This window comes from Barbus barbus (assembly GCF_936440315.1).
Source record: "Barbus barbus genome assembly, chromosome: 17".
NCBI lineage: Eukaryota > Metazoa > Chordata > Actinopteri > Cypriniformes > Cyprinidae > Barbus > Barbus barbus.
Genome location: NC_136745.1, coordinates 19,321,805 through 19,335,557, shown reverse-complemented (window position 1 = coordinate 19,335,557; position 13,753 = coordinate 19,321,805). Strand labels below are relative to the sequence as shown.

General features: G+C 40.0%; 1 protein-coding gene across 3 annotated transcripts in view; it reads right to left on the bottom strand.

Moving 5' to 3' along the window:
- The window catches only part of LOC306883717 (protocadherin-19-like), a gene marked incomplete at both ends in the record, with an annotated part of 54,620 nt that overhangs the window by 24,786 nt on the left and 16,081 nt on the right, over positions 1–13,753 (bottom strand). For all 3 annotated transcript variants that reach the window (XM_079439131.1, XM_079439132.1, XM_079439133.1), the window contains one exon: positions 2,472–2,530. In XM_079439131.1, coding sequence (XP_079295257.1) covers positions 2,472–2,530 — 59 coding nt within the window. The remainder of the gene's footprint in view (positions 1–2,471; positions 2,531–13,753) is intronic.

Below are 13,753 nucleotides of genomic sequence, written 5' to 3'. Positions count from 1 at the left end.
CACCCAGTGCTACCTTTATTTAGCTCTTAGCTGCACAGATGGTAAAGCTGAAAAGATGCCGCTTTTCTCACACCATTTCTCTCCCTGATATGGTGAGGTAAAGGATCAGGGGTGACTGGTCTATGGCTGTGCAGAGCTCTTATGTGTTGCTGTGGTCAAAGTTCCTATATAGTCTATGTCAGCAAACCGTCTTGCATATCTGTAAGTTGTACAAGCATTAAAGGGATAGTTCACCCAAAAATGAAAACTCTATCATAATTTAAGCACTCTCATTTTGCTCTCAGAAATTCAAGACTATTTAATAACATTGTCTTGTTTATGTAACACAAAATGTGACTATTGAAAAATATCCTGGCTGCTCTATAACAAAAATTAATTGACTAAGTCTGTTAAGGTAGAAAATTATCAAAAATAAAAAGGATTTTAAAAGTGGTCCATTAGACTTTGTGGCTTTGTGTGAAGAATAGACCAAAATTTAAGTCATGTGATGATAATGTAAGTAATTAATAACAGTGCTGACATATTTTATGTGAGAGCAACAGCAGAGGTGAATATTTTTTTTCCCCTTACTCTGTGACATCTAATGGCTTCAGAATACTTACAGTAAATGACTCATCTGACACCTGTATAACTTTTAATATATTCAAAAATTCACCTTCTGGAATGACATGAGGATGAGTAAATGATGGAAATATTTTTTAAAGAGATACTTTTTTGTTCACCCACAAATTTTGCCATGTCAAATGTGACATCTTAAAAAAGAAAAGAAAAAAACAGAGACATCTTGTTTTACACCACTGCATACAAGATGAGCTATCAATATTTATAGTTCATTTTCCTGGATAATAAAGACTTTTACGCTTTGACAAAAAGCTACAAACATTTGATTTCATGGGGTTTTCGGTGTTAAAAAAAATCTGGTCACTTTGTCTTATTAAGGAGAACTTATGTTGGTCACATACATTTCTGGAAGTTTTTAAGTAGAGGTGTAACAATTTGAGCAAACTGTGCTTTCCCTATTAACTCTCATTCACTGACATAAAAGAGCGCGAGGAGGGAAAAAGCTGCCAATTGACAGCTGCAGTGCACAAGCCTGATTTCCCTTAATTTGATAGTTAGCCCAGTGGAACACATTCTGCCTCTGAAGCAACAGCGAGGATCAGGATCACACATACACACACACTGACATACATAGACAAAAGCATCTCTGTAGCCTCATCTAAGGAGAAAGAGAGGAGGGAGGGAGAGAGAAGGATTCTAGCAATGTCACTGCAATGGTGGTAGTGCAGCCTCTGATTTTATCAGTCTAATTGCACCTGTCCCAGTCTGTTCGCCCACAGGCTCCGGAGGGGATTTCTTTGTAGTGTCGCAGAGCCAAACAGCCAACACTTGAATACTCTTTGTTTATATAAACATAGGCAATGCTTTTTTCAGAAGATAAAATTGCTGTAATTGGTTTGAAAAATGCAGTACTGAGGTAAACTGGAATGTTTTTTTTTTGATCCAGGTAAGAGAGACATTGTGGTCCATCTGTAGCAGCCGGGCCCCCAGGCGGATGAGGACCTTCATTAGGGATGTCTGCATGCCAATGCTCCATGTCAGTCAATAGCCTCCTTTTAGGTGGACTGAAGAATGCTGGCCAAGTCCTGCCAGTACAAAGGATCTATTGTCCTTGCTTTTTTCTTCCACAATGCAAAATAAGGTTACCTTTTCCTTATCTCTGTGGCCTTACAAAAGCCCTCCTTGTGTGTACTGAGGAAGAATTCTCTGGAATTCCGGGATTTAAATTCTTGTAGATTTAGCTATCTGATTAACATCCACATGGATGTAGATTAACCGCCCAAGCCTCTGCTCTGGGCTACAGCTTTAATATTCTCTAACATGTAATATGTATACATGTTTTTGTAAGGATTTGATGGAATTATTCATATTGGGGAAGAAAGGAGAACTACTCAATGAGGATGTGTTTAATCACTTATGATACTGAATTATTAAAGCTTAAAACAGGCCACTTATAAACATGTTGAGTATTAATATCTTGCCTACAGTATGTGGCCAAACCCTAAAATGGTTTATGAGCCAAAAACATTTTTTTGTTGTTGTTGTTGTTTTTTATAACAAATGCCGTCCTAAAAAGTGGCATGTTTTTTAAAGTTAAAGGGATTGTTGTACTAATGCACTGTACTATATCTGTATGTCTATCCATTGACACTAATATGCAAAAATGTCTCATTCTGAAATATCTAAAATCAGATACCTGAAACATCAAAAACTTGACTGTCCAAGAGAAAGCGGAATACTTAGTACATAAATTGTATTGCTCATAACTCATGCAAATAGGCTGTTTATTAAATGGTGAGTAGCATCAAACGGAAAAAATGTAAAAGTTATAAAAAGGTATGATCTGACCGCTTTAAGAATGCATCAAAATGAGTGAGATAAGCTAATCTGATTGCTTTATTAAGACATACCTTTTAATTAGGTGTGCTCTGCTGTTTACATAACTGGAGTCAATGGAATAATTCTCCGTCTGGGGGAAAGAGACAGAATTAAAGAGAGAGAGAAAGAAAAAGAAAGAGAGAGAGAACAAAAATGAATTTAATTATGCAGCAACCAAAATAATGTCACCAGTAATTGCCTTTCGATAGAAATGTTATTTTACACAAAGACTCTAGTTAGCTGCCTGTGCTTTCAAAGGCAAACTCTCCCATTCTCTTTCTAAGCACACGTGGCCTGTTCTGCTGCAGTGAGTCTGCTCCTGTCGTCACTCCTCCAGCCTCCCCCCACGCACAAAACCATCCTTAGTCAGACCACGCTCTTCAAAATGTCATTAAGCCAGATAGGGGAATAGAGGAGGGGTTGGGGGTTAGAGAAAAAAGTTTCCTCTCTTCCAGTGCTGCTTTTCCTCACACCACTTTTGAGGATGCTAATATAACCATATCGAAGAAATAAATAAACGGAGGAAGGAAATTAAGAGCATGCCAGGGGATTTTTTAACTTCACAAATGCAGATGAAAAGGCCTCAATGATCTGCATACGATGACTCTTTGACCCACATTGAAAAAAGAGACTTCAGAGTCTTCTGGAAAGCAGCGCTTCTCGAATAAATGACTAGAAGTACATAGTAGAACTGGGTGAGATATATCAAGTATTCATAGTATATTTGTGGTTGTATTACTAGTGTTGTCAAATTAAGCAAAATAATGAATTATGCAGAGACTTTAATGCTCTTTATATTTGGCCATTCAATTTTGCAAACAGCATGACTAATTTCACAATCCTCTTTTGTGAAATGTCTTTTGACATAAGCGTTAAGACTTAAGACATGTTCTTAAGTCAAAGGTCTAAACCTCGGTAAGTTCTATTCATTTCCATCAGCCAGTTCAAATGTTCAATTGAATTAGAACTCTATAACTCAGTGATTCTTCTGCATGGTCAAAAGGTCTCCAAATGTCATTTATCATATTTAGTGTTATTTGGTGAACAAATATATGTAAATAATTATTGCTGTCAATAACTATTGCTCTATTGGTGCATGTAATGATGATTAAATATTATTCCCTACGTTCATTATTTTTTGTAATTGTAATTTGTAATCTAACTGGCTGGTTAGATTCAAAATTCAGGTATTTTCCATGGGGATAAACCTGCCTCCTCGATTCTAAACCAAGATAGAAAAAGAAGTCAATGGCTTCCTTCCAGGGGTATGTCTAGCCATCAGCCCCCCTGACAACACCAGTCCCCCAGGCGATAAGAAGGTTAATGCAGACAGTGCAACACGACCAATGATTATGCCGTCAGCCAGGGACATTCAGACTAGCTGCTGGGAGACAGATACAAGCTATCATAATCACAGATGGAATAACTCTGCATAAAGATCTGTGATCTCAAACACATGCGCTTTTCCCCCATCTGCGTATATCAACAGTGGCTAGGAGATCCCTACAAAGCAAGATGTGTGCGTCAACAACTGTAAACGCTTAAAAGTGACATGTTAGTGGAATTCATTTCAAAAAGGATTTATTGAATCCTACTTTTACAGTTTTAACAAATTCTTTCTTGGTTTACAGTGTAGTAATGCTCATCACTGCCCACCTTAGACCTTCTTCCATCACCAGTCAATGAGCTGCTGGGTACCGTCTCACCTCCACACTCTGTAATTACCGTCACGCATGATAATATTTTAATTACAAGTGACGGCTGACCAGGCATCTAATTGATATTTTTGGGCTGGTGAAATCTGGACCCACTGGAGGTTAACGCTCTCTTTTGTGTGTATGTGTGCGTGTGGGGCGTGTGTATGTTCTTGCCTGCATGGGTGTTTTGCTATGGTTCTAATTAAACCTTAAGTCATTGTAATCAAAGAGATAATTTGTAAAAAGCCATTTATTAATTAACATTATATTAGCATATGTTTTTTATATGTTTTTTATGCCACCTGTGCTCTACTTTAGTCCCTGTGAGAACTCATTACAGAGCCTTTCCATCTCCACGGTCATCCACAAAAAGACTAATTAACAGCAATGGACTGAGTAACAAGGGGAAAGCTTCATTAAAAAAAGACAGTATACAAATTTCCAAATGATCTGCCTTTGTGTGGCCGGCCCATAATTGGTTCTGAGCGGAGCTATTCAGAGCTCTGCTGGGAGAGCGAGATTCCAGGCTGTCCTTCTTGTGCGTCTGCACATACGAAGCTTTGCTCTCGCTCTCCTCGGCCGCGACACTTAAAACAAATGAGAGCCCTGTTGAAATGCAGTTATGCTGTACGGATCGCTGACCCTTTTATGAGAAGAGTTGCTATCGATGATGCAGGCTCAGTCATCTCAGCAGATTTTCTTCTGTTGACATTTTGATCTCTCTGCTTATATCAGAGTGGGCTAATTGGAGTAATAGCTTCAGTTATGTAAATGCGGCTGCTGTTCTACAGAGACATCTTACTGCTAGAGATTACGAAACACGCTTCAGTACTGTATTCCAGCAGATATCAACATGTTCTTTGAAGAACGTGATAGATAAGTGCCATTATTCCACAACAAAAGCATCTATTGATGTGTGGTGATGATTCGCTAATGGATCGTCATAATTAGTAAGCTTCACCCAAAAAGGGATATCAATTGTATTGCGCCACGCTGCTTTGTGTTTTTCATTAATTCAGGTTGATGGCCAGAGGGCATTTAAGAGGCGCCCTTGGCCCTTAGAGGTCTTTATGCCAGAGAGCTTCCATGCATTAGCGGCAATCTTCCTGTAAAGTAATGTACTGTATGCCTACACCGCTGACCGCCATCAAACCATAAGGGCTATCAATATTTCTTGCACAGAGGTCGGATTTCAGGCTCGGAGATGAGGGCTACTTAAACTACAGACGAGCTGCCACAAATGGCTACTTAATCAGGTTCTACAATGTGTTGTTATGATCCGAGCGGCCCCAGTTTGGCGGCCGGTGTCACCCTATCCCCTTAATTATTGTTGTATTTCTTTCCACATACTTGAGGGTCCGGTGGGCCAAATCACACCGTAAGAGCTCTGTGAACGAAGGCGGAAGGGCCGGAGAGGAAAGTAATGGAAAGGGGGCGGTAAACGAGACCCTAACATAATTTTTCTCTCTCTCTCTTGCTCTCTAACCCGCAGCCTCTAACCCCAACAACCCTCCCCATCTAACTCCTCCAACTTCAGCCAGCGGAGAGGAAAAGCAATCTCCTCTCTTATTTGCCGCTGTGAGATTTGATTTGCCTTCTTCTCAGCGTGACAATTGGTTCCGTAGTCCGGATGTGAGAACATTTATTGTACGGGGGGCCAGATGCACAGAGTGAGTGGAGCAGAAGTTCTTCTGGTGGCAAAGGAATGAAAAAAAAAAACAATTGTCACACCTCTGCTGAAATTGATGTATTATTTCTTCTGAGCTTATACATCAGCCCGTACTTGAATTTACACATTCAAATTATGCAGTAATTCAAACTGCACGCTATAACAGCAAATAATAATTATCAGACTGTACCCTTGTTTTCACAACTGTAGATAATAATGCCTATTAAATCTGATTTCAGCACAACAAAACTAGTTAAATTAACTTGAAGCATTTTCTTTTTTCATTTTAGGGAGTGGTTGGGGACAAAAAAACGTGTTTTGAAGATCAAGCGAGTGTCCTTTTTCTTCTAACTCCACTAAAGTACAAATGCTCCTAATATGTCACAGTCAGAGGCGGAAAAGCATATTCTCACTGCGCTAACACTGAATACAAATGCTGTGGCTAAATACAAATTATTTTTAAAAAGCAATATGCATTACATGAACTAAAAGAAAAGCAATATGAAGGACCTCAATTAGAATAAAACCGTTCCATTTACTCATTTTAATAGCAGTTCAGTGCTCGGTGTTATTTGGAAGCTGAATCTTCAGTCATCTTAAGGCTTATTTACACAGTCCCCAGAGTGCTGGGAGGAAATCGGTACTCATAATGAGTCCTGTTGTTTATTTACCTCCATCCACAAGGAGCTTACTGAGGAGAGGTTATCATGAGGCAAAGGCAGGTAGCTATTTTCTCGTTAAAAAAAAATGGAGACAGGCTTTGTTGAGCGTGGCTTAGTGATAGGAGCAGAAATGAGCCTGTAGCAAGGGTGGCATTTTCCACAGAGGCTTAGGAGATGTCTATGTCTACAAATGTGGCTACAGTGAGGCTGCAGAGAAATTATGTGTGTGCCTTTTGACTGCGTGAATGGAGCAGGGGAGTCTCACACCCGCCAGCACACTGAAAGCCAATCTCAACATGGAGTCGCTCTTCGCAGACATCACGCACTTTTCCCTTTCTTCTTTCTGCGACATGCAGGCCTTCCTTTACTTTTATTTTAATTGTTTTCCTGCCTCCTACTTTCTCAAAGCCTTCTCTTTTCACCATACCATCTCTTTGGTGGATCTACAGCATCTCTAAGCCGCATGGCACCCATGACGACAGGAACGGACCACCGCGGCTTCATCTCCGCACCTGGTAGATTTATTTATTAGTGGATCTATCCTTTCTTCCCCAGCTCAGAGAAACATGGTGCTCCTCAGCCCCGGTGTTAGGTTGCCAACCCCTGATTATAGAATTTCCCATAGATCCTCTGCCATCTGCTATATTATAGATCCCCCCCCCCACCTTCTCTTCCAGACCATGTGAGCCCTCGGGGAGGCTCGATGGTATAAAGGGAGGTGAAGAAGCGCCTCAGGCTCGCCCTGGCATCGGGATGAGATTACGTGTTCTATTTCTGCCTCTTCGGCAGGAGCCGTGATGAATATGAGGACTTGTTGATGTTTAATAGCGGCCGGCTACCTACAAACACAAATTATAACGAATCAATCGCTACAGGAGCCCATGTGACAAATAAGCTGCCATATCCTCGAGATCATTCCACTTCATCACCTGTCAATTCACACTCAACTCAATTTGGCCTGTTTTAAATCCATCTTATTATGAAAGGGAACCATTACCAAGGGTAAACGCTTTTGGAGCTTTAAAAACTGGCTGTATTTTTTATTTATTTTTTACTTAGTTGATCCAAAGTGATTTGGTTTTTTTTTTCAAAAAAACAATTGCAGAAAAAATAGGTAAAGGAATCACTTTTAAGTCGACATCCTGCGGTTACATCTGTATACCCGGCTGCGCATTATTCCACTAACTAAAGCAATATTCCGTGGGGACGAAACAGTGTGTTATAAATGAGTAAACACAATACGCTTCCCTACCTCATTCATTCAGTGTTGCTTTTCCTGCGAACTGCAGCAGATATATTTCCTTTAAGAAAACAATCACAAAGCTCTCATAAACAACGAAAGCAGGAACGGGTATTTCCCAGATCAACAGCTGCACCGTTAACCAGGAAAGAAAATGCCCTTCTGTTTGATCCTGTAAAAGACTCAATCTACATATACTAAGGACTATAAGCTTCATTCACTTGTGAATGTGATTAATTATGCGTACATTAATAGCAACTCTGTTAATAATTCATACGGTCATCATATGACAGAACTCGCTGCCTTTTAGCATGATTAAAAGATTTAAATAACCTGTCCTTTCATGCATATCTGCATGCCTGCAAGGAGGGTCGTACTCTAGTGTTGTTTGCTAATGCAAGGCCGCATTCCTACTGTGACACTCCTTTATGATCTACTGTATTGTGTGTGTGTGTGTGTGTGTGTGTGTACTTTGATATTTCTCTTTTACAAGAAGACTTGGGTTGTTTGTTGTTGGCCTGTGGTGTTTGGGAATTGATCAGATACTCTGTCCACTATAAATAGCTCTTTCGACGTTACGATATCCTTCTCAACCCGCAGTGTGTGGCTGTGTGTGCGTTTCATAGATTCACAATCTACTTGGATGTTTTACAGGAAGCAGACTGGTCATAATAGAAGGTGTATTCGTATGTGTGACTGTGGTAGTGCGTAGGTGGGGGGCCTTGACTATCACATTGCATTTTCAAAGGACAATTTAGCCATAGAAACTAATGAAACTCAAATGGCCACAGCTAGCAGAAGTCAGTCCTGTGGGATGTTATTCTAATTCAAATGCCTCGGCTAAAAGACTTTCACTCCTTTCATTCAAACGGCTCCTCATATCCACCTGGCCTCACCTGGGATTGAAAAGGAGAGTCATCTTGACATAAGATAATAGCAGTATGTACAAACCTGTGCTGGTTTGCTAGCTTTCAGATAAATGGATGACACGCACAGGTTATTCAGGTAGAGTCTTTGTTTTCTTACAGCAAAACAGCAGCTTTATTTTTTTTTTTAAGTCTTTGATGAATAGAAAGTCTTCACTGTCACATTTTATGTGATTTATCCCTGCTGAATGCGCAAGGATAAGCATTGATTTCTGACCCCAAACATTTGAATGGTTGTGTAAATAATTCATCAATTTAAATATAGCATAAATTCATAATATAAAGTAATTTTTAAATAATTAATCTAGCTTTTGCTTTTAGTTTAAATCATTAAACAGCATTGTTTGTAACATCTAGAATTTGTAATTAATGCTAAATTAGCTTATTCTTAAAATTAGTGGTTTGCTCATCATATATAGAGATGATAGATAGATAGATAGATAGATAGATAGATAGATAGATAGATAGATAGATAGATAGATAGATAGATAGATAGATAGATAGATAGATAGATAGATAGATAGATAGATAGATAGATAGATAGATAGATAGATAGATAGATAGATAGATAGATAGATAGATAGATAGATGCCAAAGGACTGTAGCTGCACTGTTGAACATGAAGAGAGTGAGTGCTTGGCCTGTTATTTTCACAGCTCAGGAGCAACATTGAGCCATTTTACACCATAGTCATGCATCTTTCTGTTTCTCTCTCCCACACAGACACACTCACTAATACACACAGAGACTCATTCGGCGGGCGCGAGTGGAGATGAGCGATGTGAACACCTTTACATCAGTGTAATATCCAGCACTGGGCTCCAGCAGGGAGTGCCGACTCATCCATTCTGGATGCTGCTTTTGTTATGAGTGTAAATCATATACCCGCCTGACACTTTGATCCAAAATAATGACATAGTATCTCGGGGTATGTTCTCCCAAATATCTGTCAGCGTACTGAGATGTCTAACAGACCGTCCCACCCTCCCCCCCCACACTTTCAGCCCATTCGCCTCCCCCACTGAAAGCATGGCACCTCTCTTCACAATGACAAGGCACAAAGGCATCTTTCCAGGCTTTTTTTTTTCTCCTGTGGATGGAAATTTGCAGCAACTCATTACAGACTCTCAGTCTCCCCGGATATACTCCCTGTCTGTCTCTGCCTCAAGTGAACTTTCTCTTTCTTACTTTGTCTTTTCATCTCTCTCTTCCCCCTCTCTAAGATGGATTGAGCGAGCCTCCTTATTGACATCTCCTTATTGACATCCTTTACAGATGAGAAGGTGTGCGTGGAGATGCAATGTGATGCAATGTGCAAACAGGAAGCGGTGCGGCAGGGTGCAGGCGGAACTTCATAATCTTTTAGTAATCCTTCCAACCTTCCCCACTTATTCAAACAAACAATGTTTACCGCATTCTTGGCTTCGGATCCCAGGCTCTAGAGGTATGGTGTAGCAGTTAGCACATGGTCTAGACGCTTTGAAAGACTCTCTAAGGCTTCTCTATCTTTCCAGGATCTAACAATCTAACTGCGTTTCATAATGATTTTTCATAAATCGTTCAATGAACCAATAAAGTTTGTGTAGCTTTGTTTTTTATTAGTCCTCATCCATCTTCCTTTGTGTTCCACAGATAAAATAATGCATATAAGGCTGATTAAATGTTTTAACCTTTTAAATACGTATTTTGTATATTTAATATTTTTTTATATTTTTGTAAGCCTACTGACAATACGTTCATTCACTTTTTATGAAGAATGACTTTCATTATTTAACAAAATTTGAAACCTGAAAAAGAACGTTGAACATATGACTATATTTATACTACTACTTTTTTTTATAAAAAAAAAAAAAAAAAAATATTGGCTAATACTTGGCTTATTTATATTCATCTAAATGTAATAGTATTTTTCTTTTTATCTTTACTAACATTATTAAGTCTACATTTATCACAACGTTTTTCTCTGTTTTTATAGCAAAAAAAAAACACGCAGAAGATGCAAAAACCAACTCCTGCTTTCTCTAAATGCCTCCTGTTGCCGTTTATGCCCTTTTGCAATTGTCCACCTTACTACATGCCGCTGGACGACAGACGTAGTAGTGGCTGAACGGTCCCGTGATGCCCTAAAGGACAGATGGGCGGATAAAAACTCCACTGTAATCCTAACAAGCTTGACCCAATCAGCACAATTCATGATGCAATACTGTAATAGTAGTTAGCGCTCAGATTTAGCCATGCTGGACACATCTGCTTCTAATATTTGAAATGGCCTTTTTCAGCAGCTGTCAGCATCGGATCTAGAGTGACGCTTTACCTCGCCACACATCAGTGGCTCATCTGTAGACCGATGAGCAGATGTTAATCAGGGTGCTGACAGTCTGCTATCACTACCGAACAATGACGTCCCCTTACACCGTTGCACCATATGTTACACGAGGGACTGCCGACAGATATGGGGCTAATTCAAGCATGTATTTCCTCAGATTTTCAATTAGCAATTTGCTTCAAAACCTCCCCACAGCATCGCAACACTTATTTAACACCCTTTCCTACACTCCTTTAACACTGTACAAACAAATAAACCCAAATATGCAGCAAGACAATTTACATGCGAGTTGACAGGCTCACACCCTTGTTTTACATTCCCACATCCTGGGCCCGACCACATGTGCACACACACACTCCTAAGTGGGCCACTTGGGGTGCTGCTCTGCTCCGGCTCCCAGAGAGAGCGGAGCAGCTTGTGGGCTTGCTGTGGCGAGGAGGGCCAGATGCTGTGGGCTTGACCCCACGCCGCCACAGCAGCTGAAACACACCAGGATAATCTGTGCAGACTTTCTTTAATTTAATTTGTATTAGTCCGTCTTTAGACCCAAACAGGTTTAGGGGGAGGATGGCAAAGGGGTCGTGGACAAAAAAACAACAGCATACGGCCCAGTGCACGGCCCCCTATGTGCTTTAAACATCTGCATTCCTGCTGATAAAGAGATAAAGATCACTTTTGTATTTGGGCATTGAGCATTTGGTAGTTAAACTATCATCACCATGACTTTTTTGAAATAAAGAGCTGAAATAATTTGGCTTCCACTGTAAACAATGCGTGGTAATTGTCTCTTATCAAAGCCGTCTAGGTGTACGTGGGTGTGCTATGTGTTTTTCGAAACCCAACATATCTTGACTGTGTGTCTGTTCAGATTCAGATTGTGTGAGTTTGTGTTTGTGGTGAATCATTTTTATTCATCTCTTGTTATTCGGCTCCTCCTGATTAGCAACCAATTCCATTTCTTGCAGGCTGATAAAAAATGCGATATCCAATAAAGCTGGACTCTTTTTATTTATTCAGAGGGCTCCAACTGTGGCCTTTCCATTTAATCTACAAGATGTTTTTCAAAAGCAAAGTGGTGAAATCCCTCTACAGTGTGACAATTTAAGCTTCAAAACCCAACACTTAACTGGGATTCAAGCTAAGCTTGGGCGAAAATGGTTCCCCCTATATGCGCAGCGCTGCTGTATCTCTAATTTAGCGTTTTGATTCCACTCTCCAGAGAAGGATGACAAGTCATAGCCATTCTGCATGAGGAGCTGCAGGGTTCTCTTTGTGCTTTTATTCAGGTGGCAGGCATGTTGATGAAGCTATCATGCACTAAAAAAGCATAGGAAAGCCACACACATGCACACATGCAGCGGTTGCATCGAGAAAAAAATAATAATAATATCAGCACAGCATAGACAGATCAAGAGTGCGAACATCTATAAAAAGATAGTACTGCTGGAGAGTGTCAAAGTGGAGAAGAGTTAATCTTCCTCTGTTTTGATGGCAAGTGGAATAATTGGGCTCTCTTACACTCATTACACGAGAATAATGCCAACCTAAGAGTTCTCCAACAGCTCCAATTTTGTTCAGTTCGAGCTCTGAAAAATAGCACTTCCCCTGATTAGCAGAAACAGAGGAGATCTGACACCTGGGGTCCCAGGCTGTAGGTTAATAAGCAATTTAAGACATTTTTTGGGAAAATGAGTCTTTAAAATGGGGTTGTAACATCTATATGGGGAATTTGATGGAGATTTTAGTAGTTTACGCTCAGGTAATTATCGACACAAAATATGCTGTTTCTTTCTTTGACTGTATTTGTCTTCAAATTCCTTTTCTTAATTGAAGACACTCCACATTTCCCTTTCAGTTTTGTCCATATATGCCAACATACTGTAATAATATGCTAAGTGAAGCTGATTTTTGCTTTTTAATGAGTATAATCCTTGTTATTCTCTCTATTGGTCTCATTATAATTATCGCAATCAACTGTCTACATTTATAGTTCCCATACTGAGAGTGTGGCTTGACAAACCTGCCAAGACTGGCAAACAGCCCCTCAGATAAATGCGACATAATTACTGTCCTGATTAACAGGCCCGCTTTTATAGAGATTATTAGTTAGAGCCGAGGTCAGCCTAAACAATACAGCGAGACTATCGGGTCTAAAAAGAGAGAGAGAGAACATTTATCTCTCCTTTTGTTCGTGCAAAAACCAATACGTAGTGATTTCTGACCATATGGATTTCTTGAACATTGTTAGGTTTTCTCATGAAAACCTGTACAGATTGGTTAGCATGGCTGGATTCTTCGTTCATTAACACCCAGAAAGTAACTTTAAGGTGAATTTAGAGGGAAAGAATCAAGTGACGTCCCTCTCCCAGTAGAGAACAGATGCTCTCAGGAGCATGCAGTTAATAGGAGGTTAAAAAGGTGTCACCTTGTAAACAAGAATCTACACACGCGCACCTCTATTTTTGCATTGCTCCCTGAATGATTCTCTCCCCACTGGATACTCGCTTTCTAGACCAAAAAGGTTGTGCTCTCTCTGCCTCTGCCCCTGCGGAGTCCTATTTTTCTCGCTCTTTACCCCCGTGAGACACATGGCAGCCTCTCGCTTTCATGCAATTTCAAACAACACGTATCATGACGTGCTGGATTAGTGCTTGTTCCCCTAGCAGCCCTGACAGTAAGACAGGCAAAAACAAAACAGAAAAAAGGAACACTTCATTAACGCCGCTTTAAACAAACAGGCTCAATTTGGATGCATTCATTTTGCTCTGTGCCACACTGCTGTGAAATATAAAAA